General features: G+C 48.5%; 3 protein-coding genes, 1 long non-coding RNA gene and 1 other non-coding gene across 7 annotated transcripts; 4 read left to right on the forward strand and 1 right to left on the reverse strand.

Moving 5' to 3' along the window:
- The first annotated feature begins 79 nt into the window (after window positions 1-79).
- PPP1R8 (protein phosphatase 1 regulatory subunit 8) lies at window positions 80-9870 on the forward strand. 3 transcript variants are annotated; one of them, XM_065041415.1, is made up of 8 exons: window positions 158-228; window positions 3144-3204; window positions 5150-5303; window positions 5632-5755; window positions 5901-6121; window positions 6752-6896; window positions 7241-7305; window positions 7559-9870. In XM_065041415.1, the coding sequence occupies exons 5-8, from the start codon at window positions 6056-6058 to the stop codon at window positions 7910-7912; spliced, it is 630 nt and encodes a 209-aa protein (XP_064897487.1). In that variant the 5' UTR covers window positions 158-228; window positions 3144-3204; window positions 5150-5303; window positions 5632-5755; window positions 5901-6055; the 3' UTR covers window positions 7913-9870. The 3 variants fall into 3 exon arrangements, with proteins under 3 accessions (XP_064897485.1, XP_064897487.1, XP_064897486.1); XM_065041413.1 differs by lacking the exon at window positions 5632-5755 and having other exon boundaries at window positions 80-228; XM_065041414.1 differs by lacking the exons at window positions 158-228; window positions 3144-3204 and having other exon boundaries at window positions 3222-5303.
- Window positions 3671-3836, forward strand: LOC135576448 (small Cajal body-specific RNA 1). Its single transcript, XR_010468194.1, has one exon. It is a non-coding gene; the product is annotated as a small Cajal body-specific RNA 1 (non-coding RNA).
- A 179-nt stretch (window positions 9871-10049) lies between the features above and the next one.
- Window positions 10050-14670, forward strand: GJA9 (gap junction protein alpha 9). The gene has a single exon (XM_005509657.3). The coding sequence runs from the start codon at window positions 11866-11868 to the stop codon at window positions 13390-13392; it is 1527 nt and encodes a 508-aa protein (XP_005509714.2). The 5' UTR covers window positions 10050-11865; the 3' UTR covers window positions 13393-14670.
- Window positions 14671-15301: 631 nt separating this feature from the next.
- MYCBP (MYC binding protein) lies at window positions 15302-19578 on the forward strand. Its single transcript, XM_065041418.1, has 5 exons — window positions 15302-15468; window positions 15675-15747; window positions 16917-16965; window positions 17375-17504; window positions 19485-19578. Exons 1-5 carry the CDS (start codon window positions 15379-15381, stop codon window positions 19527-19529), a joined length of 387 nt encoding a protein of 128 aa, XP_064897490.1. The 5' UTR covers window positions 15302-15378; the 3' UTR covers window positions 19530-19578.
- Window positions 19059-20446, reverse strand: LOC135576412 (uncharacterized). The gene is made up of 2 exons (XR_010468132.1): window positions 20308-20446; window positions 19059-20127 (listed from the first exon to the last, which is right to left on the reverse strand). It is a non-coding gene; the product is annotated as an uncharacterized LOC135576412 (long non-coding RNA).
- Window positions 20447-20501: the final 55 nt, after the last annotated feature.

Raw genomic sequence — 20501 nt, forward strand, 5'->3', positions numbered from 1 at the left:
ACGTTACGAGTCCAAACCGGGGGTGACGCGGGGCACCCCTCGTGCTTCACTCGTCAGTGAGCGGCCCCGGGGGCCCCGCCCACGCCGCGCGCTGCACGCCGGGATCGCCTCCCGCGCCGGTCCTCTCGCTTCCCATCCTGCCCCGCGCCCGCCTGAATGGGGCAGAGCCAAGATGGCGGCGAACGCGAACTCCGGCGGCGGCCTGTCGCTGTTCGAGTGCCCCAGCTGGTGAGCGGGCGCGCTGGGGCGCTGGGTCCCGCTCCGCCGGGCCGCTCGCCGCTGCCTGTGCCGTGGGGAGCGGCGGGGTGTGGTGCCCGCTGGGCCGGGCCGGGCCGGGGGGTGGCGGCGGGGCCGGGCCCAGGGGGCCGGGCCGGGCGGGCGTGGGGCGGGAAGGGCCGTGGGGCTGAGGCGCTGCCCGGGCCCCGGGGCTCCCCGGCCCGCGGGGGCGGCGGCTGGGGCGCTGGGTCTGCCGGGGCCCGGCTCGGGTGCAGCCATGGCGGCCGCCTCGGCCTGAGGGCGCCGGGCAGCGCGGGCCGGGGCTCGGAGCCCTGCCCGGGGCCACAGAACGCGGGATGAACCGCACGTTGCATTTTACACTCTTGACGTGTATTCGCTACAAGAAATTCATCTGTGTGAAACTAGCCTGCGTTTTTTTAATTATAGTGAATTAAGAAGTCGGGGGGGAGTGATCTATTGGAGCAGCAACATTGAGATTGTGAATTTGGCCGCTTTTAGAGTCTCAGAAAAGTCCGCGTTGGAGAGGATCTCTGCAAATCATCTGGTCCAGCCCTTTTGGCCTTAAGATTGATTTATCTGGGGCCCTGTGCTGTTTGCTTTGTATTCTTGCTACATTACTGCATGGATTTAGCTGTACCATCTTCCTTGGGTGCCAGAGCCTTTATTATTCACGGGCTGTGCGCAGTTATATCTTAAATCGCATAGAAAGTGACCCAGTGTTAGAGCCGAAAAGCATTTGCGTGAGCTGCCTGTGTGTGTGCACCACTGCAGTCCCTAATTGCACAGTCATCTGTTTTTCACTACAGGTGCCCTGCCTTCCAGTGCTTTGATGACAGTGCTCAGTGAATGGGTGCTTAGCGGATATGCTTTTAAATTTTCACCTGGTTTTGAAGTGCCTGCTTCAGTTAGGAAAACCATTTAACCCTCTCATAGAGAAGAATTACTCATGGATTTTAATTGTGCTGAACATCCACAGTAACAAACGTCTATCCGAGACAAGATGGGCCTCCGTAAAATGGTGGCGTGATAGAGTAGATAAAGCCAAAAATTATTCTGGATGGTCAACTTGAAATTTGAAATGTCATATCTTTATTATTTTCTTTCTCGCTGCTTTTATACAAGAGTGTTCACAACTTGCATTATAATGAAATTCAAGGTTTTCATCGGTTTTCAGTTCTGCTTTGATTTAGATTTTGTGCTGTTATAAGTTACTTCTTCATAGTATATGAAATACTTATTCTTGTGTCTCCAGTGGTTAAACTAGCTCAAGACAGATCAGAAATAATGAATGCTTAGTAGTACTTGCTCATGCCAGCACTTGTTTATGAACGTACTGTAATTCCTCCATACGTGTTAGCGAAGGCATGGGCTATGCATCTAAAATTGGAAGAAAGATGTTGCCGGTACTTTCCGTGGGTTAAAATGTAGCCATGCCATGAGATGAGAAAATGTCTTCAGATTGCAATTCCCTATTCTAGTTTCAAGACTTTTTCATACCTTCTGAGGTGCTGCTAGCGAGTCAAAGGAATTTCAGCGAGGCGCGAATGGTCTGGGGTGTAGTTTTGAGGTGACCGTCAGATGTTTAATAGATACTGCCAGTCTCTCCTTTTGTCCCGGTTTTGGGATTGTGGATCTTTCTTTCCTCTGTCTGCCACACCATGAGTTGGGATGTCAGGCTTGCTCTGGGATGTCCATATATTTGGAATGGTGTGGTTGAGAGGCAACGCTTGTTCTTCTGCAGTTTCTCTGAGTCAAGAAGAAGCTGTTCCTGGCGGTGACTGCACATGGTTTCTGGAGACGATGAGCTCCTGAGTGCTGGAAATCCCCCCTTGTCCTTGAAGCCGGGCACGGCGGCGTGCACAGCAGGCACGTCGGCCGAGAGTTTTGAGAGGTGGCTAAATCTAGGCTTCTGAGTCCACATTTAGAAACTTAAATAATTGACCTAATTTTAAACCAACACAGTAGAACTGAAGTCGTCCTATGGCCTTAATAGCTACAACTCGCAATTTGTCAGTGGGCTGGTGGGACCGGCCTCCGCGGAGCTTCAGCTGGACGGGGCTGCTGTGACCCAGCTGCGGGTCTGAGCACCACGGAGGAGATGAGCTGCTGCCAGCTCCTCTGGAAAGCTCCAGTCCTGCCATCCGGTGCTTCTACGAGCATCACATCCCAAGGCCTTAATGGCTTTGTCCTCTCTTTCTGACATGTGTTATTTTTGTTACTCAATATGTTCCATCCAGAGTTAAGCTCAGCTTGGGCTTTTCTTCCTCTTCTGGACCGACTGTCCCATTACTCTGTAGTCCTGCAGTAGAGGATTTGCCATCAATGGTGGAAATAGTCTGTACAGATTCGTCACGGGATCGTCCTGACGTAGGGCCCAGAGCGGGGACTGTCCTGCAGAGCACAAGGGCAACAACTGAAGAAACACGTTCTTCTGTTTCTAATGCAGAAGAAAGAATTTTTGCTTGTAGTTCTGATCTTTGAAAAACCTCTGCTGGAACTTGGCTTTGTTCAGTGCCATCTCTCTTCAATATTTTATCATTCTGAGGAGTTGATGTCTTCTGTAAGGCAAACAAATCCATACGTGTAGCTGCTGGGGGAGAACCTGAACTTCAGCATGTCCAGCTGCTCTGTTCATTTTGTAGACATTTTTTTACATGGAGAAGTAACAGCTGAAATGTCTCGTGTCCTGTTAACTTAATTCTTATTAAAAAATCAGGTTTTATGTGTTGTTAGAATGAATCTGCAGGGAACAATAGGAAATTATAGGGTTTTCATATTTTCTCCAAAATAAATCTGCTTACAGTTGTATAGGTTTGTTCTGTGGCTCTAATAGGGTATTAGCTCTAACACTAATAAAATTTTTATTCAATATTTTGATACTATATTTCCATTTCTTTATTTTCTAGGGCAGGGAAACCTCCACCTGGCTTACATCTGGATGTAGTCAAGGGAGACAAACTCATTGAGGTATGAAAATAGGTTTTGTATGTATTTGGTGTATAATACATGTAGACACCAGCAGTAGAAAATTTCCCAACGTTTTCCACATTTACTTGTAAGTAACTGCAAAATTAGAGTCTGGGTCTCCCCATGCTTCATTGGTTCTCTGAATTCTATATCAGCAGCTTCTAAACAAGTTCTAGAAGCAGCAGCGTGCCAAACAATTCCGTAAGCTCCGGCAAGTCTGTCCCCTAACACCCAAGTTGGCTTTGTAAGGCTGGGCTCTCTGCCTGCCTTAGGAGAGCTGGTGGTACAAACATCCCGGTTCCCTCTTCCTCCCATCAGCTCTCTGGCTAACCTGAACCAGGCGAGGTTTTCAATGTGATCCATCTGTTTCCCTGTTTGGTACATGTGGCAAATAGTTTTTCAGGTTTGTGTCTTACGGTAGACAGCAGTAACCAAGAAAGAACTTTCTTACCTCTTGTGGATCGCTGAGCACTTGATACTTACCGAGCCGTCCGTGTCCCGGGTCTCGTGCAGAGATCTGGGGTTCACTTTGTGATCGCTGGGTCCAGAAAGTGCAACATTAAAACAAGCCATGAAGTGTTTAAGCTCAGTGTATAAAGGATAACACTGGGTTATAGCTCAGAGGCACAGAAAAATTTGGAAACATTATCTTGAAGGAAAGGCGATAAAAATATTTTCTCTGATTTATTGCAATATTTCCGGTTTATGAAATCGTTTGTGTCTTTGCAAAAATCTCTTGAAACAGTGTCAAGTGAGAACGGTCTTGTTTAGTGTGTGTCGCAGTCACAATCGCTCCCCCCGCCACCACCCCAAATAGGGGAGAGAATTAAAGGGGAGGGGGAAACTTGTGGGTTGAGAGAAAGGTGGTTTAATAAAATAACAAAATAGTACTATTATACCACTACTACTAAGAATATATATAAAATGGAAATATAAAACAAAAGATACTCAGTGCAGCTGGTCCCAAGAAGCAGCTCCTGGCTCCAAACAGCTGGTGCCAGAGAGAGAAGAGAGAAGGCGGCAGAAAAGCGCAGAGACCTCTGCAACACGGTGGAATGGCAGAAAGCCGAATTAAAAGAAAACTCCAGCGAAACAGGGCAGAACCAGAACGGGTCTCTGCAGCCAGAAGAACCCGACTCTCCTTAAATATAAAGCCTGGTGCTAATGGCGGGGAATATTCTCAGTGGTCAGTCTGGGTCTGTCCCGTCCGTGTCCCCTTCCAGCTGCCTCGCGCCTGTGGGCAGAGCTCACAAGGACTTTGGTTCCCAGACAACCAAGATAACAGTGAGTCCTTAGATTTGCTATGTTCCAACTCAAAAACAATGGAAAGTTACTTGAAGGAAAACATTAACTCTGTCCTGGGGTGTTATCATCTTGTTCTCAAACTAAATCCAAATAAAGTAATTTAATTAATTCAATTAATTTATTTAAGCCTAAAATTAACAGTTTGCTTGAATAGACTAACAGGGATTCGTACCACAGCGCATATTCAGGATAGTATTACATCTTTATTTTAAAAGTCTGAAATCTCCTCTGTGTCCGTTTCTGTACAGAATTGTCATTTAGATGCTCTGTGCTGGACTGAAGATCAGGTAGCGCAGATTCCTGGCTTGGACCAGACCCAGGGTCACCTGCACCAAGCAATGTGTAACAATCACTGGGAGCAGATGTGAGAGAATCTCTGCTGCAAGATGATCTGCTGTGAAGAGTTATTGTCCTTCCCAGCCTGCCTTGTGCTGGCTGTTAAAGAGGGGATTAACCAGGACTCTTCCATATTCAGCTGTTCTGATTTTACAATGAGAAGAGAACTGAAATATCGATTAGCTGTGATGCTTGGGTTTGAATTTGCTCTGTATATTCATTTTCTTTTTCATTTTTTTCCTTCAGGAAGGTCCAAAAGATTGTAGGAGTCTAATGTGCTTTTCTGTTTGATATTCTACCTCAGAAACTCATCATTGATGAGAAGAAATACTATCTCTTTGGGAGAAATCCTGATCTGTGTGATTTCACCATTGACCACCAGTCTTGCTCTCGGGTCCATGCTGCCTTGGTCTACCACAAACATCTCAAGAGGGTTTTCCTCATAGATCTGAACAGCAGTAAGTAGCGTGCCGTTTAACCAGCCAGCAGTACGATATTGCAGTGCTTAAACACTTCTGAATCTGAGACTTTTTGCTCTTTTGTTGCTATTTGCCCTGTGTGGCTAGATGACTGTAATCCGAATGAGCATCCTAGTGAAAGAGCGGTGAGTGTTAGGAGTGTTTGCTCCAGCCAGCTTACATCTGCTTCTGGTGCTTAAAACAACATTTCTAAGAGGCCAAGAGACACAAGGAAGGTGACTTTGCCTTCCCTTCACACTTTTAATGCAGTTTTCTCTTCTGAGGGTAGTTGCCCAAGATCTAAAACCTGACATACTGTTTTTTCCAGCGAGGGAATGGTTCCAGATATGGTGCGTTGGGACCTACAAGAATCCAGAAATAAATGGTGTTCGTCATTTATTTCCATGACTTTTTGAGGAATTCTGATGTGTGTTACCTTAGTTTGTGAGACGGTAGGTAAAATGAACATAGCTAACGTTTTCAGCAGTATCTCAGTGATTTGTATCTCAGACCAAATATGTGCAGTTTCTGAATTTTTCAAGACTTAAATGTCCTGAGCCTGAGCTGATGACTAACAGATGATTTTGGTGTTCTCAGCACATGGCACGTTCTTGGGTCACATCCGTTTGGAAGCTCACAAACCCCAACAGATACCCATTGACTCCACAGTTTCATTTGGGGCTTCTACACGAGCGTATACCCTGCGAGAGAAGCCCCAGACGCTGCCGTCAGCAGTTAAAGGAGACGAGAAGATGGGCGGTGAAGATGAAGAGCTCAAGGGTTTGCTGGGGCTGCCAGAGGAGGAGACAGAACTTGATGTGAGTGCGATGGCACGTTGTACCTAGATGGCTTTTCCAGCTAAACGGATAGCGTTCCCCACTTGTTTCCTTAACTTCGGGTGCTTAATTTCTTGGCCTTGAAGACAGCCTGAGGTGTCTTGTTCTGCCACGATAAGCCTGTGGTCACGCTGCTTCCCAGAATCTGTGATCTAATAATCCTGCTGGTCCAATGGTTGTCTCACAAAGCTCTTGCCAATTAACGTCCCCACATCAGGGGTGATTTCCCACATTTCCCTGTTGGCAGGTAACAGCAAACGCTGCCCTGTTTCCTACAGTTGTCTAGTGAAGAGGGAGAGAGCAGTGTGTGTGACATTTACAGGATTGTTGGGTTTGGAAGGGACCTCTTGGGATCCTCTAGTCCAGCCCCTCTGCTCAAGCAGGGTCAGCTGGAGCGGGTCGCGCAGGGCTGTGCTCAGGCAGGTTCTGAATGTCTCTGCAGAGACTCCACCGCCCCTGCGGGCATCGCGTTGCGGCACCGGAGCGCTCTTCCCTCCCAGGGTCCACACTTGAAGCAGAACACGTGTGCTGTGGTCTGTTGATACGCGCAATCACACAATTAAATCAACATACTGGGTGCTTAAACTGCTTCGTCTCTAAATTTGTCGTTAGAACCTGACAGAGTTTAATACAGCCCACAACAAAAGAATTTCCACGCTAACCATTGAGGAAGGAAACTTGGATATTCAGAGACCAAAGAGAAAACGGAAGAACTCCCGAGTGACATTCAGTGATGATGATGAGATCATCAATCCAGGTAAGTACTTTGCTTTTGTCTTTAGTTGATGCCTTTAAGGCCCTTTTTCCAGTATTCTCGTAGGATACCCACCCAGTTGACCAAGGGAAGCCAGTCAGTGTGATCGTTCTGGATTTCAGTAAAGCCTTCGACACTGGCTCTCACCTTTCTTACCTTGAGGCAAAACCACCAGGTGTCCCCTTAGCTCCTGTCTTTATTTGGGCAGACTTGTGCTTCCCGAGAGCTGCAGCGCTGGCTTTGGGAGAGAAGGGCCGTGAAGCAGTTCTTCATGCAGGTTCCTTTACCGGATAGATGGTTATATTTTCCTGTTCCTACTGACAGCCTCCCTGTTGTTGCCTTTGCAGAGGACGTGGACCCTTCTGTTGGGCGCTTCAGGAACATGGTACAGACAGCAGTTGTCCCTGTGAAGGTACAGAATAACTCCCGTCTTTCTAATTAATACATTACATTAATGAACTCACTTCCTGCGTTGTGCACCTTTAAGAGTTTGTTATTCAGTGGTTTTCAGGGAAACCCAGAAGAACTCTTGGGAGATGGTCTGTAACCAGTTGGTGTGTGGCTGATCTAGGTCCCTTTTAGGGGAAAATGGCCTTGGCATCCAGTTTAAGGAGATTCCTTGTTTCATGTATGTTGAGTAATTCTTTCAATACTTCCATCTGCAGAAAAAACGGCTGGACAATCCAGGCTCATTGACCACAGATGATTCTGCATCGCGACGTATGCAAAACTTCCCCTACAGCGGAGGATTATATGGGGGTTTACCCCCAACTCACAATGAGGCGGGTTCCCAGTCGCACGGCGTCCACGGGACAGCGCTCATTGGGGGGCTGCCCATGCCCTACCCCAATCTCGCCCCAGATGTGGACTTGACTCCCGTCGTGCCCTCAACAGTTAACATGAACCCAGCTCCCAACCCCGCTGTCTTTAATCCCGAAGCTGTGAATGAACCCAAGAAGAAGAAATACGCAAAGGAGGCATGGCCGGGCAAGAAGCCGACCCCTTCCCTGCTGATCTGAGCTGGGTTCTGTCGAGGGGGGGCAGGAGTTACGAACTCCAGAAACTCTTTATGTGCAGTATCGTCTTTTTAAAATTTCAGTGTCCTAACCAGATGGAATACCAAGATTGGAGAAGTGAAATATCCTTTAAAGATCTGTCTTCAAACGTTTTTATATGTCTGTTTAAAAAGAAAATACAGCTCCCATCTCCTTTTGAATCAAAAACCTCTGGCAGCCTTTTCTTAGCCATTACTGTCCCAGAGGTCCTTACTCTGAATTTTGATCCGTAAGTCGAAGGGGCAGAGTAATACAATTTAATTATCATTTATGGGATGACCCTGCAAATTCGTGTATTTAGGTGTCGTGCTCACTATGAATATTGTTGTTCCTGCTGGACTTGCTCGTAGCAGGTCAGCTGTATCAGAAGTAAATGTTTGTGGGGCCAAGCCTTTCAGAAATCCCATTGCTGTGAGTTCTAGAACTTGCAAAATATAGGTCAGCTTTTCTTTTTTATGTTTCCAGGCCCCCGCTGATGTGGGACCTTTTTTAAGTTCAGTCTGGCTGCGGTTTGTTTTAATTTCCACCCAAAAACACTACAGCGCCCCGTTAGCTGGTGAACGCGTGGGGCTGAGGTGGCGGAGGAGCAGCGGGGGTTCCGTGGCCGTGCGGCGGTGTCGGACGGTGCATCACGGCGTCTTGGTGGCCCTTTTCACTTAAGTAGTTCCGTTTTATTTGCAAACAGAACCTGTGAGGTTGGATTATATGCGAGATGCAACGAGACACGTAACACTGAGCAGCCATCAGCAGTGTCTTGTACGTTTAACAACCAAGCCGCCACCCGCACGCTGTTTCAGCTGCGTTAGCAGCGGGTGAGAACTGAGCGCTCCCTAAAGCTGGGATGTGAATTCCAGTAGAGAATCTGCCTTGCCGTGAATAAAACGGCGCCCAAGTTGGTTTCATGGTATTACGTTGTTTGACTGTGTCACTTTTTCACATGGAATAGAATGAGAAGCTGGGTTGGGTTGTTGCTCTAGCCCTCCAAATCCTTTCAAACTCCGATTCCCTTGTACTCAGACATAATGTCTTTATACAAGGTAAGGCCAGAGCTGTTTTTCTTAGGTTGACTCTGGATTTCTTTACATTCTATAACGCAGTTCAGCTATGTAGTCGAATTTCTGTGTCGTTCGGGGGATTTCTCCAGGAGCCGTGTGCCGGGCTGGCAGTGCCGCACGCAGCAGTTCGCTCTGCAGTCCCCGGCTGGGCGAGCTGGGCGAGCTGGCGGCTGCAGCAGCGGATGCTCCAAAATCAGGGTGCACTCTGCATGCGCAGAGCGATCCTTTCGATCATGTTGATGTAAAACGCGCTGGTACCTCCCCCGTTCACGCGAGCGATGGCTTGAGAGGCTGGTTCGTTCCCCTCCCCGTGGGATGGAGCTCAGACTGTCCTGTGGATGAACCCGGGACCTTCCCCCTCCAGCTCCTGTGCGGTTGCTGTCGAACAGCATCCAGGCCTCAGATGCTCTTCCAGATACTCCATGCGGACTCTTAAAATCTCCCTTTAGTTTTGCTCCTCTCTGGTATGTAGAACTTGCGTTTTCCAGCCGGTCTGCTTTATGAAGGCAACTCTTTAGGGTAACATTAGTTAGGGCAAGTAAAAGCTGAACAGGTCATCTTCTTGGGGGGGATGTTTTTTTGTTGTGTTTTTTTGCAAGTGGATCTTTGCAAGATTTTTCTTGAAAAGCGAAGCTTTACTGCTCATTGGTTTTTAAAGCTCTTCTCCTCCCTGGATTTGAACAAGCTCTCGTTATTTTAGAGCTTATGGGCCATAGCTGCCCAGTGCAGGAGGGGACAGTTTAACACCTGGGGCTTTGTACAGAAGTTTGTACACTTGTGTAATATGTAATAGGCCTTTTCACACTTTCTGTTGAGCTTTTTACCTGTAACCTTTACTATGTTGTAAATTAAATGCAGATTTTGCCAGTTTGGAGAGTGTAGTGTGGTCGTTCCCAGTGTGCGCTTGGGCAGCTGAGCCCCCACGTTGTTTTGTGGCGTATTGCGGGATTCCTGGCGCGCCCGCGGGCGGCTCTGCCTGCGGGTTGCTTTGTGCTGCAGCTCTGAAGGCTGCTCCGGCTCCTTCGCTCGGCGCCGTGCGCCGCGCTTCTGCACACGAGTGACACCAAACAGCAGATTTTAACCAGCAGTCGCCTTTGTTTTACGAGTGAAGTTTTATCCAGTTCTGGCATAGTCCTGTTTATTGGACAAGAAGCTCTTTTCAACACATTGAAGAACTTATGTGGGGCAAAGAGACGTCCCGAGTGGAAACAGGGTGTGTTATCTAAGCTTAAAAGTAGACAACTAGAGACTGGGGGGGATGGGGCCAAAAAGGCAAAAATAATCCCCAAACAAACCAACCAACCACAAAACTTAAAGTTTTGGATAAATTCCAGGGCATCTTCAGAAGTTTTGCTCATGAAAACAAAACCACTAATCTGTAGCTACTGATTTGCGTGTGTCTTAGCGATCAAAAGTGAACCTGTAAGGCAGCTCAGAAAACACGCACCTCGGTCTGCTCTGCTCTCAAACACAGGACCGCTGCATTCGGTGGCCCTAAAGACAATATTGAGTAGACCGGTTGTCCCAGTTTCTCATTAGCGGTTCATCATTTGTAATCCAACCTTCACTGCAGGAAGAGAACGATGGGAGCGAGTCGTGTCACCCCGAACGCCCCGAGGACGCGTCGCTGCTGTTTGTGCCGCTGGATGTCCAGCCGACCATTGTGGGTCAGACAAATACAGTAGAAAATAGAAATCAATTGTACGCATTCAGTGCACATTATTGATGAGCAGGAATGAAAAGGGCTTGATCTCTGGAGAATATTTCCACGACTGAATGATTTCTGTGGTGGTTGACCCTGAGCTAAGGAAATAGAACAGGCGTTCAAGTTTGGGGGATGTTTTGCGGCAAACCCGCCACCAGTGAAAGGCACCGAGGTGGCTTTAGACCTGGAAGAGAAATGAGTATTCTTTCCTCGCATCGCTAATTATTTTGTTCCTAAGCGCTGAATGTTGGTTAGGACAGTTAATGTACATCTGCAAAATGTCTGCACCAAGGTAAAGAGCAGCGTCGGTGCTATCAAATCCTCCTTTGCGCTCCAATTCACGTCGTTGCCGCTCGACTTGTGCGGTCGCTGTTTGGCTGCCGTACCGTTTCCCGCGAGGTCACGCGTCCCAGAACATCAGATGCAGATCGTTCGAGGTGTGGGAAACGTCTGAGCCCGCTGCGGGTGCTGTTCTGCTGGGGCCCGGCACTAAAGGGCGTTTGTGCCGCCGCTGGGTGGGTGAAGATCAGCTGAAGGGATTTCGAGCTGCAGATTCTTCATTTCGAGCTTTCTAAACGAGGTTCTCTCGCTGGTCAGAGTTGAACGACGCTGGGAGCGGTAACAGACCGAACCGCAGATCGATTTTCTCCTCGCTCCATCCCCAGCGAATATAAATTCAATGTGCAAAGCTCGTGCTCCATCACTTGTTCCTGTAGCAAAATAAACAGCTTAGAATGTGAAATTTCCTCGGCCGGAGGGAAGATGGTGGGGGTTATAACTTCTTCCCAGACACCACAGATCTTTAACTTTACACATTTTTGCAAAGAAAGGTAGGTTTTAATTTTAATTTGCTGTTTATTTTTAATTTATCTTTAAAAAAGGTGCAACTTGCGTATTTATAAACTGATTGGCAGGAGTATTTCCATGTTTGGCAGGCTGCCTTAACAGCAAGTTTTCTCTATAGCCGTCAGTATTGCAGCCGTAAGACTGCAACTCCCATTTGATTTCTTAACACTCCTGCTTTACAGGTGAAAATTAACGCTATTTCCATAGAAAACACCACTGAAAAGGAATTTAGAATCTTGTCCCACCAGCTTTTACAGTGTTTGATGCTTTTCTTCTCTCCTACATTTTAGTGTTAAGATGGCAGAATAATAATGGGAGACTGGAATTTCCTCGGAGGCATTTTAGAGGAGGTCCACATTCATTCCACCATTATTGGCAAGATTTGGTTAACTATTCTCTTCATATTTCGAATGCTGGTCCTCGGGGTGGCGACCGAAGATGTTTGGAACGACGAACAATCCGAATTTATATGCAACACTGAGCAACCCGGTTGCAGAAACGTGTGCTACGATGAGGCCTTTCCCATCTCTCTCATAAGATACTGGGTCTTGCAAGTTATATTCGTGTCTTCCCCTTCCTTGGTGTACATGGGTCATGCTTTATACCGGCTGAGAGCCCTGGAGAAAGAGAGGCAGAAAAAGAAAGCTCAGATAAGAGTGGAACTGGAAAGCACTGAGTTAGAAATGACCGAAAATCGGAAAAGGCTGGAGAGGGAGCTCCGGCAACTGGACCAAAGGAAGCTGAACAAGGCGCCGCTGCGAGGGTCTCTGCTCTGCACCTACGTGGTGCACATCTTCACCAGGTCTGCCGTGGAGGTCGGGTTTATGATCGGCCAGTATCTTCTGTACGGCTTCCATCTAGATCCCCTGTACAAGTGTCAGAGAGACCCGTGTCCAAACACAGTCGACTGCTTCGTATCGAGACCGACGGAAAAGACCGTGTTCATATTATTCATGCAATCGATAGCGACTGTGTCGTTGCTTTTAAATATCCTCGAAATTATCCACCTAGGATTCCGAAAAATTAAACTGGGACTCTGTGGGCACAATAAACACAAGGACGACCCTGACAATTCCTACGGAAACAAGCCCAAGAAGTACTCGGTGATACCGCACCCGTCTTTGGGAATATCCACCACCCCGCAGAAAACGCTTCCTTCTGCGCTTAGCGGTTACACCTTCCTGATGGAAAAGCAAACTGATGCTGCCATCTACCCCGTCCTAAATTCTCCTCCCACGTTTCAGTCTGTGCAAAATAACCGTACGGAAAGCAGCAGCAACTACACATGTCGCAATCAGGAGTATAAATCGCCAAAGAGGCCGGCTACAAACGCTTCAGACAATCAGACTCCAAATATTAGCACAAATAATAACGATGCCTTGCTTGGCAAACTGGATGCTCAAAAAGAAGCTGAAAGGAAACACTTCCCCGTTGGTGCTCAGAGTGCAGACATCGCTTCGAGAGGCTTCGCTGAAGCGCCACCTCAAGCTTTGCTGCAGCCCGACACAGCTCAGCCCGTCACTGCTTTCAGAAGACAACACAGAATCGGTTCATCTCGGAGCTGCTCGGCGACGGCCGAGGGCGCAGGAGCTTCAGCTAATTCTCTTCCCAAGAACAGCAACCGAAGGCAGAGCAGCCTCGGCGCAAGCACAGCCCAAAGTCACAGCGCTGGCGCCAAGACCTGCAGCCGACCAGCCACTCCGGAGTCCCCCGGGGAGGCGAGCTCGGGGTCCCACGAGAGCCGGAGCCGCGGGAGCCCCCGGCCGGCCCTGCCCCGGCGCCCCTCGCTCTCCAGCAACGCCAGCAGCCGACGGGCCCCCACCGACCTGCAGATATAGCGGGGGAGCCCCCGAATCGCGCCCGTCGACACTGGGGTTGTCGGAACGCCGCGACACGAGCCCGCCCTGTGTAAGAGCATCGCCCAGCTTTAACCACCGGCCCACGACGATGGAAAAGTTGTGGAGAGCGGTGAATATTAGCGGAGTAACGTCTGAACGGTCTCTTTGCTTCCTGTGTGATGAGAGGCGGCTTGGGGCTCGGCATATGAACTTCCACAGCACCCTTCGGCTAAAAAGGGAAACGTACATTGTGTAAATCCACATATTAGGAAAAGTCGGGCGTAAAATCACAGCTGATGCTCTTTAAACGGAAAAAGAAAAAAGCTAGAAATCAAACCTTACAGTCTAACAATATATTTTACAAATGTAAATGAAATTAAGCTAAAGATGGCACTGGTGCTCTCAGCGGAAATTAACTATCGGTAAACATGTTTTTGCTTAATCTCTGTAGGAATTCAAGCAGATATTTGATTGCTGGCTGAAGGCAGAACACCAGGCGTATCCCCCCGCTCCAGCTGGGCTAAATACAGAAGGAACAGACCATCTGATACACGTATCACTAATTCTCTGGCCCCGCGGTCCCTTTACGCTTTCTTTTCAGTGTATCACCACTGGCTTCCCCCGCGGAAATCAGAGCGAGTCTCTCATTGTGCGCTATCGCCACTAAATCCACTATCGCCATTTGTAAATGAGCTGTGAGCTTTAAAAGTGGGATTTCGCATCACACTACCAAGCTAGCGAATTTTTTTAACCAGAAAACACACCACTGAAATGTATAGATCAGAAATGTTGGATTTCCCAAACCAGAAAGCTCACTATGGTAAAAAATAAGTAATTTTAAAGCATGGTGGCACCTTGCTGCTTTCAGTGTCAAAAACCATAGAAAAGGTGTTTCAAAGTGTAAACCCACTCCTTCTCCGAACAATACGGGGTCTGTTTGTCTCTCCCCTGAATTCTAACATTACTGCAAGCATTATGGCCCTGTCCACACAAGAAATATGCATTAGTACTATTAAATCTGTTCACTGGACACTCCTCTCCAGCAGCTGCTCTTGTCACCTCTAGTGTTGCTCTACACGTATCCGTACATACAAACCCACGTAATTCTGCTGACACTGTACAATTTAACGTTGTTTGATACACAGGAATTTATATAAATGTATAGCACGATTTAGCTGAGTTAATACTGCTACTGTGGCTTGAGACCTAAGTTTCTGTGGGTGATAACTGTGCTAATGCATGTTTTGTATCTAAAATCTCTGCAATAAAAAGCCTGGTTTACTGCACTCTGCTCCACTGTCTAAATAACAGAAAATCGGCATTTAGATGGTCACAAAATTGCGTTTCTGTCGGTTCAAGACAGGTTACAAAACAATCCACTTCTCTGTGGCTGACAGCGGATTTTTAATAACTCTGTGTGTGTGGGCACAGGTCAAACATTCTATTTTGTCACTTGCCAGCCAAAAAGTGGAGCTTAATCCCAGTGACAAGCAAAGGCATTGCAGAAGTGTAGAAAACGCGTGGAAAGACCGCAGCGTCGCGGGTGCAAGGTGAATTGGTTGGTTCTGGGTTTAATTTTTGTAATAAGGTTTTATCAGTAGATTCCACAGCGCTTCACAAAACTAAGCTGGTATAACCGCTTCCATTTCTCAAAACGGGCCGAGGCAAGAGGCCTTTTTCAGGAGGCGAAGCTCTCCCGCTGTGGCTCCCCGGGCCCGCCCGGTGCGGCCGCCGCTCGGCCCAGGGCGGCGGTTGGGCGACCGTTCCCTCAGGGCCCGGCACAGGTGCGGCCCGGAACCGCCGGGCCCGAAACGCGCTTCCGTACCTGCCGAGGAGTGCGGGGCAGAGCGGGACAACGCGGGACAGCGGCCACGGCCGCCCGGGGAAGGGAGCGCAGCGGCGGGCCCGTTGGGCGGCGAGCGGGGCGAGCAGGGCCGGCGGAACAACCCGAGGCCCAGGCCGGGGCGTGGCCGCGCTGCCGTCGCCATGGTAACGGCGGGAAGCGCTCGCGCCGTACAAGAGCCGCGCGCAGGCGCGGGGCGGTGCGGGCGTGGGGCGTTGATGGCGCATTACAAGGTAGGAGGGAGCGAGCCGGAGCGGGGCTGGTGCGGCTCTGCCGAGCCGGCTGCGCGGAGGGGCCGGCCCGGGACCGGCACCGGCACCGCTGCGGTCCTTCGTGCCGCCGCCGCGGCGGAGAGGGGGGGTGGCCCGGTCCGACGAGCCGGCTCCGTTAGCCGAGGGGGAGGCGCCGCCGATCTGACCGTGTGGGCGTCCTCCCTCAGGCCGCGGACTCCAAGCGGGAGCAGTTCCGCCGGTACCTGGAGAAGTCGGGGGTGCTGGACACGCTCACCAAGGGTAAGTCCCCGGCTTGCGTCCTGCCGCCCGGGGAACCCTTGGGGCGTTTTTGCGGGCGGGGGCCGCTCCCCTCGGGTCACCCTCGGGCTGCCCCGGCGCTGTCCGGCGGCCCCACGCCCGGGGAGCCGCTCGCCCGTTCTCCTCAGTCTGCGCGGCGGCCGAGCGCTCCCGGAAAGCTCGGAGCGGCGGTTGGAATGGAGACCGAGCCGGGCAGCGGCGGGCAGGACAGAGCTGAGCCCCCCCCGTGGGCACGGAGCCCCCCATGGGCACGGAGCCCCCCATGGGAACAAGGTCCCCCCCGGTAACGCGGCCCCGAGACCCGTTCATGGCGTGTGGGGCAGGAATGGTTGAGACACGTGAGAACGGGGAAACGGTTCCTCTCCTGTAGAGTTTGATTGCTCACACTGAAACAGGTTGTTCAAACTAAAAGAATAGAACTCAATTTAAAAGTTAGTTTGATTAACTTATTCTGCGATATCTAAGTATTTATGGCAACTGATGTCTTCTATAGCCATGTGTGCCCCTGTGAGCAGGGGAGGTGGTTACATTTGGGGACTTTCTGAGTCCATGAGTTTGCCAGACACGGAGCTGGTGTTTGCATGGCCGGTTTTGCTGGAGCTGCCGGGGTACTGCTGCTTGTGCCTGAGCCTTCGGGCTCTCCGCTGGAGCCCCCAGCCATAAAGATGATCAGTATCACCTGCTGTCATGGTGGCCATTTAGTTTTATAACTGTAGGTGTTCAGTGGAGGTTTTGTTTTTATGCTCAAACTGATGGAAGCGCTGATGTTGTCCTGCGGTACTTTAAGTATAAGCAATGGCTCTCAAACTCTCAAAAGAGTTAGCATTTCAGTTTTTCTCGTGGAAGCCAATACTAGGGTTGTGTGTGGAATATGCAAGAGTTGTCTAAGCTGCTTTGTGTTCTGTGGTAGAACAGCCAAAGATGGTGGTTAGGTGATCAACAAAACTCCTGTCAGCTGTTAGCGGGTGGGATGCCCTGTTCCCTCCTGTATGTCCTGCTCTTTATGTTGAAGTACACAGGTGAAAATCTTGTGAAGCAGAAAAGCGTTCTGTAAAAACGGCATGCAACTTGTGTGCCGCTGACTGTGGTGCGTTTTAAAAACGTAGAGCTCTGTGAACTTCTTGCAATCTTTGAATATTTTCTGTTTGCAGTGTTGGTAGCCTTGTATGAGGAGCCAGAGAAACCAAATAGTGCACTGGAGTATCCTTTTTCTCTTCTGGGAATTGTTTCTAGAACCACTTCAGACTCATGGGTGAACTGGAGAGGCTCGTTTAGAAGACTGAGAACATGGCTTTTATATACGTATTTTAGCTAATAATGGCATTCTTACAAGAAGAAAAGGGTGTAGTAAAACAGGAGAATTTGTCCTGTGCGTACTGATGCCTTGGTGTGGGCTTTGTTTTGTTTTTCTAGGAATATACTAACGACATTGAAAAGCTTTCTGACTTTTGTAACTTCATCCTGTAGGATGGAAAGCACTGTAGTAATCTTACAGTGATTTAATGCCGTTTCGGTCGCGTGTATTGCAGCGCTAACCTCATCGTAAGCGTTCAAACTAGACGGCGGTTGTGCTGTCTAACTGAAGGAATACTTAACGTGCAAATATCAGCTTCCTGAAGCAGCACCTGGGAGCTTCAACTCCTGAGAATCCAGAAGTAGAGGCGCTTCGCTTGGAGGTGACAGAGATGAAAGAAAAATACGAAGCCGTGTTGGAAGAAAATAAAAAACTGAAAACCAAGGTAAAAGTCCGCTTAATGTCCCGCAGTAGGTCCCTATTACACAAGAAGAATACTTTAATGCTTAGAATACGGTTGGCTTTCATTATAGCGACTGATAAATGTTAGTGCATTGCTGAGCCTTGTGGATGAGAAGCGCTGACAGAATTCATTGCAGTGAAGGTTCCTTTTTTGTTGATGAGACACTTATATTCTATAACATAGGATAGTATTCTAAACTAGGGATTTTATTAATTTAGTGCAAGTATATGTTAGTGAGGCTAACCCATGTCTTCATTCGGTCCTGTCTGGATGTGTTTAAGTTGCTTGATATTATGTATCTTAGACTTCCAGAAGTGCTTTGGAAAAGATAAAAGCTATCTCCTATAAAGGCTTTCAGAAGGCAAACTGAGGGAGGAATGTTGTATATTAGTTTGTGTGACCTGGCACAGCCTCGCGTGTAGCCGGACGTTACTGGGGAAGCACTCGCATCCCCATGGATCAGGAGTTTGCACTTTTTGGCTAAAATGACCCTGACACTCCTCTTTAGCTTCCCCTTACCACTGGCTGTAAACCTCACGCGGGAGAAGGAAACCATTGCAAACCTGGTGCAGTGCTGGTGGAGTTGCTCTTTATGTGAGAGAACAACTACAATGTGTTGAGTATTGTCCAGGCGCGGGTGAGGAGTGGGTTGAGAGTCTGTGGGTGAGAGTTAAGGGGCAGGCTGGCAGGGGTGATACTGTCGTGGGTGTCCATTATAGGCCACCAGATCAGGGTGAGGAAGTTGGTGAGGCCTCTCCACACAGCTGAGAGCAGCCGCACAGTCACAGGCCCTGGTTGTGGTGGGGATTTGAACCTCCCTGATGTCTGTTGGAAGGACCATTCAGCCAGCCACAGTCCAGGAGGTTCCTCCAGTGCCTTGAGGATAACTTTGTGATGCCGAGGGTGGAGGAGCCGACTAGAAGAGGAGCACTGCTGGACCTCATCCTCACTGACAGGGAGGGGCTGGTTGAAGCGGTAAAGGTTGAGGGCTGCCTTGGCTGCAGCGACCGTGAGATGTTGGAGTTCAGGATCTCCTGGGGCAGGAGCAGGATAGCAAGCAGAATTGCAACCCTGGATTTCAGCAGGGCAAACTTTGGCCTTTTCAGACAATTGCTGGGGGAAATCCTGTGGGCAAGGCTGCTTGAAGGTAAAGGGGCCCAAGAGAGTTTGTTAGTGTCCAGGGACTGTTTCTACCGGGCACAAGATCAGAGCATCCTGACATGTAGGAAGCAATTCCTGGGCACTACCCCATTGTATTTCTCATCCGGAGTGCCCTCCTGCTGTCCCAGTCATTCTCCTCCCTCTCTGTTACACACTGTGAGTCCTTATGGCTGCATTTGTTATTTCTTACTAGGAAATATGGCAAAGAGCAGAATTTTAGGGGGAGTAGCAATAGACCAGCAGTTCACTCGGCGTAGCCGACTTAAAAATGCAACTGATAGTAAGTAGACGCATGAAAGCAGAGTGACCTGGGTCTTTGTTTAAAGAAAACTTTTAAGCAAGTCAAAACTTGTTCCAGGAAAGTAACCCTTTTCATAACCATGGATTTATTTGTGCTTTCACGTTCTTCAGCCTTCAAATGATAACTCTTGCTTCACATGTTTTCCAGTATTAATGTTTACAAAGCACTGGTTATTATCAGCTGCTATTTGCAATAAAAAGTACTTAGTGAGACCTAGAACAAGAAATGGGGAAGATTAAGGGCAAGACTTAATGCTTGAAAGTGCATCTAAAAAGCCCTCCTTGTTATAACTGCGTGATTGTACAAGACAAATGGATGTTTTGAGGGAAGGGTTATTTTGTTGCCTGACTTGAAAATGGACCTGCATAAATATCAGTGATGGATTAAAATGCTCAGAGTAGATGGAACACTTCCAGACCAAATGTTTTCATGCATTTCTTAATGTAGAAAGTGTCTCTGAAATGTTGCAGCTAACTAAATTCCTCTCTTTAAATCCACAGCTGGCTCAGTATGAACCACCTCAAGACGAGAAGCTTGGTGAATAACAGTAGTTTCTCCTTTAATGCCTTCACTTAATAAAGGGCTTCCTGAGAACCACAGTCTTTTTCTTTGTGTGTATGTGAACTGTGCATGTCTAATTTGTTACTCATCTTAAAGAAAAAAGGCAGTATTGTGAGTGTAGAGCTATTTTTGTGCAGCTGCAGCAGCTGATGAGTTTAAGCATACTGGCCAACTTGCTTTCTGTGTTTAAGAAAAGGTGCTGGTCATGATTAACTTGCAGATAACTGTGCCTGCCAACTTGGAATATTTCACACCCTGGTCAATGGTCCTGCGAAGCTACTGATCTCCACCTTGTTTTTAACTGGAAGGGGTGACGTGACACAGATGGGACCCACTGTAAGCTGAAGCAGGACCCCCAGGGTATGTTCCAAGTTGGTACTTGGCACTGTTAGGCTTCTGTTGGAACTGTCTGCTCAGGGGGACACAAAAGGAGTGAGGAGAGGGGTGTTAAGTGACGGACATAGCACGATGCTGGAGATGCAGAACAACCTGTACTTTGACTCTTTAATTTGTGTGTGCTGTACCTTATTCCCACATGTTCATGTGTCTGATCCTGTTTCAGAAACTGGACCTATTGTTGACCTAAAGAGACCAGGAGAGAGCAAAGTGAGCAGAAAATACTGTGTTAAATCTTTAAAACGACAAAAAACCCAGAAAAACCTGGGGGGAGACACCACAAACGTACCGAAACCAACCAACAAATGAAAATGCTCCACCCTCTGCAACAGAGAAGAAAGCTCACTTCTGAGTTAGAACATATACCTGGCGTTAAATTGCAGTATGTAGAAACACGAATGTAATACTGTAGAAAATGCATCGTACAGCACTGTGAGTGAGGTGCTCAGCTCTGCTCACAAGGACTCACGGGTGCGGCGCGGGGTGGGAGGGCGCTTTTCATAACTTCTCTGAAAACAGTTTGGTCTTCGGAGCCTTAAATTAGGAGTATAATGCAATAA

This window comes from Columba livia, chromosome 26, assembly GCF_036013475.1.
Source record: "Columba livia isolate bColLiv1 breed racing homer chromosome 26, bColLiv1.pat.W.v2, whole genome shotgun sequence".
Lineage (NCBI taxonomy): Eukaryota > Metazoa > Chordata > Aves > Columbiformes > Columbidae > Columba > Columba livia.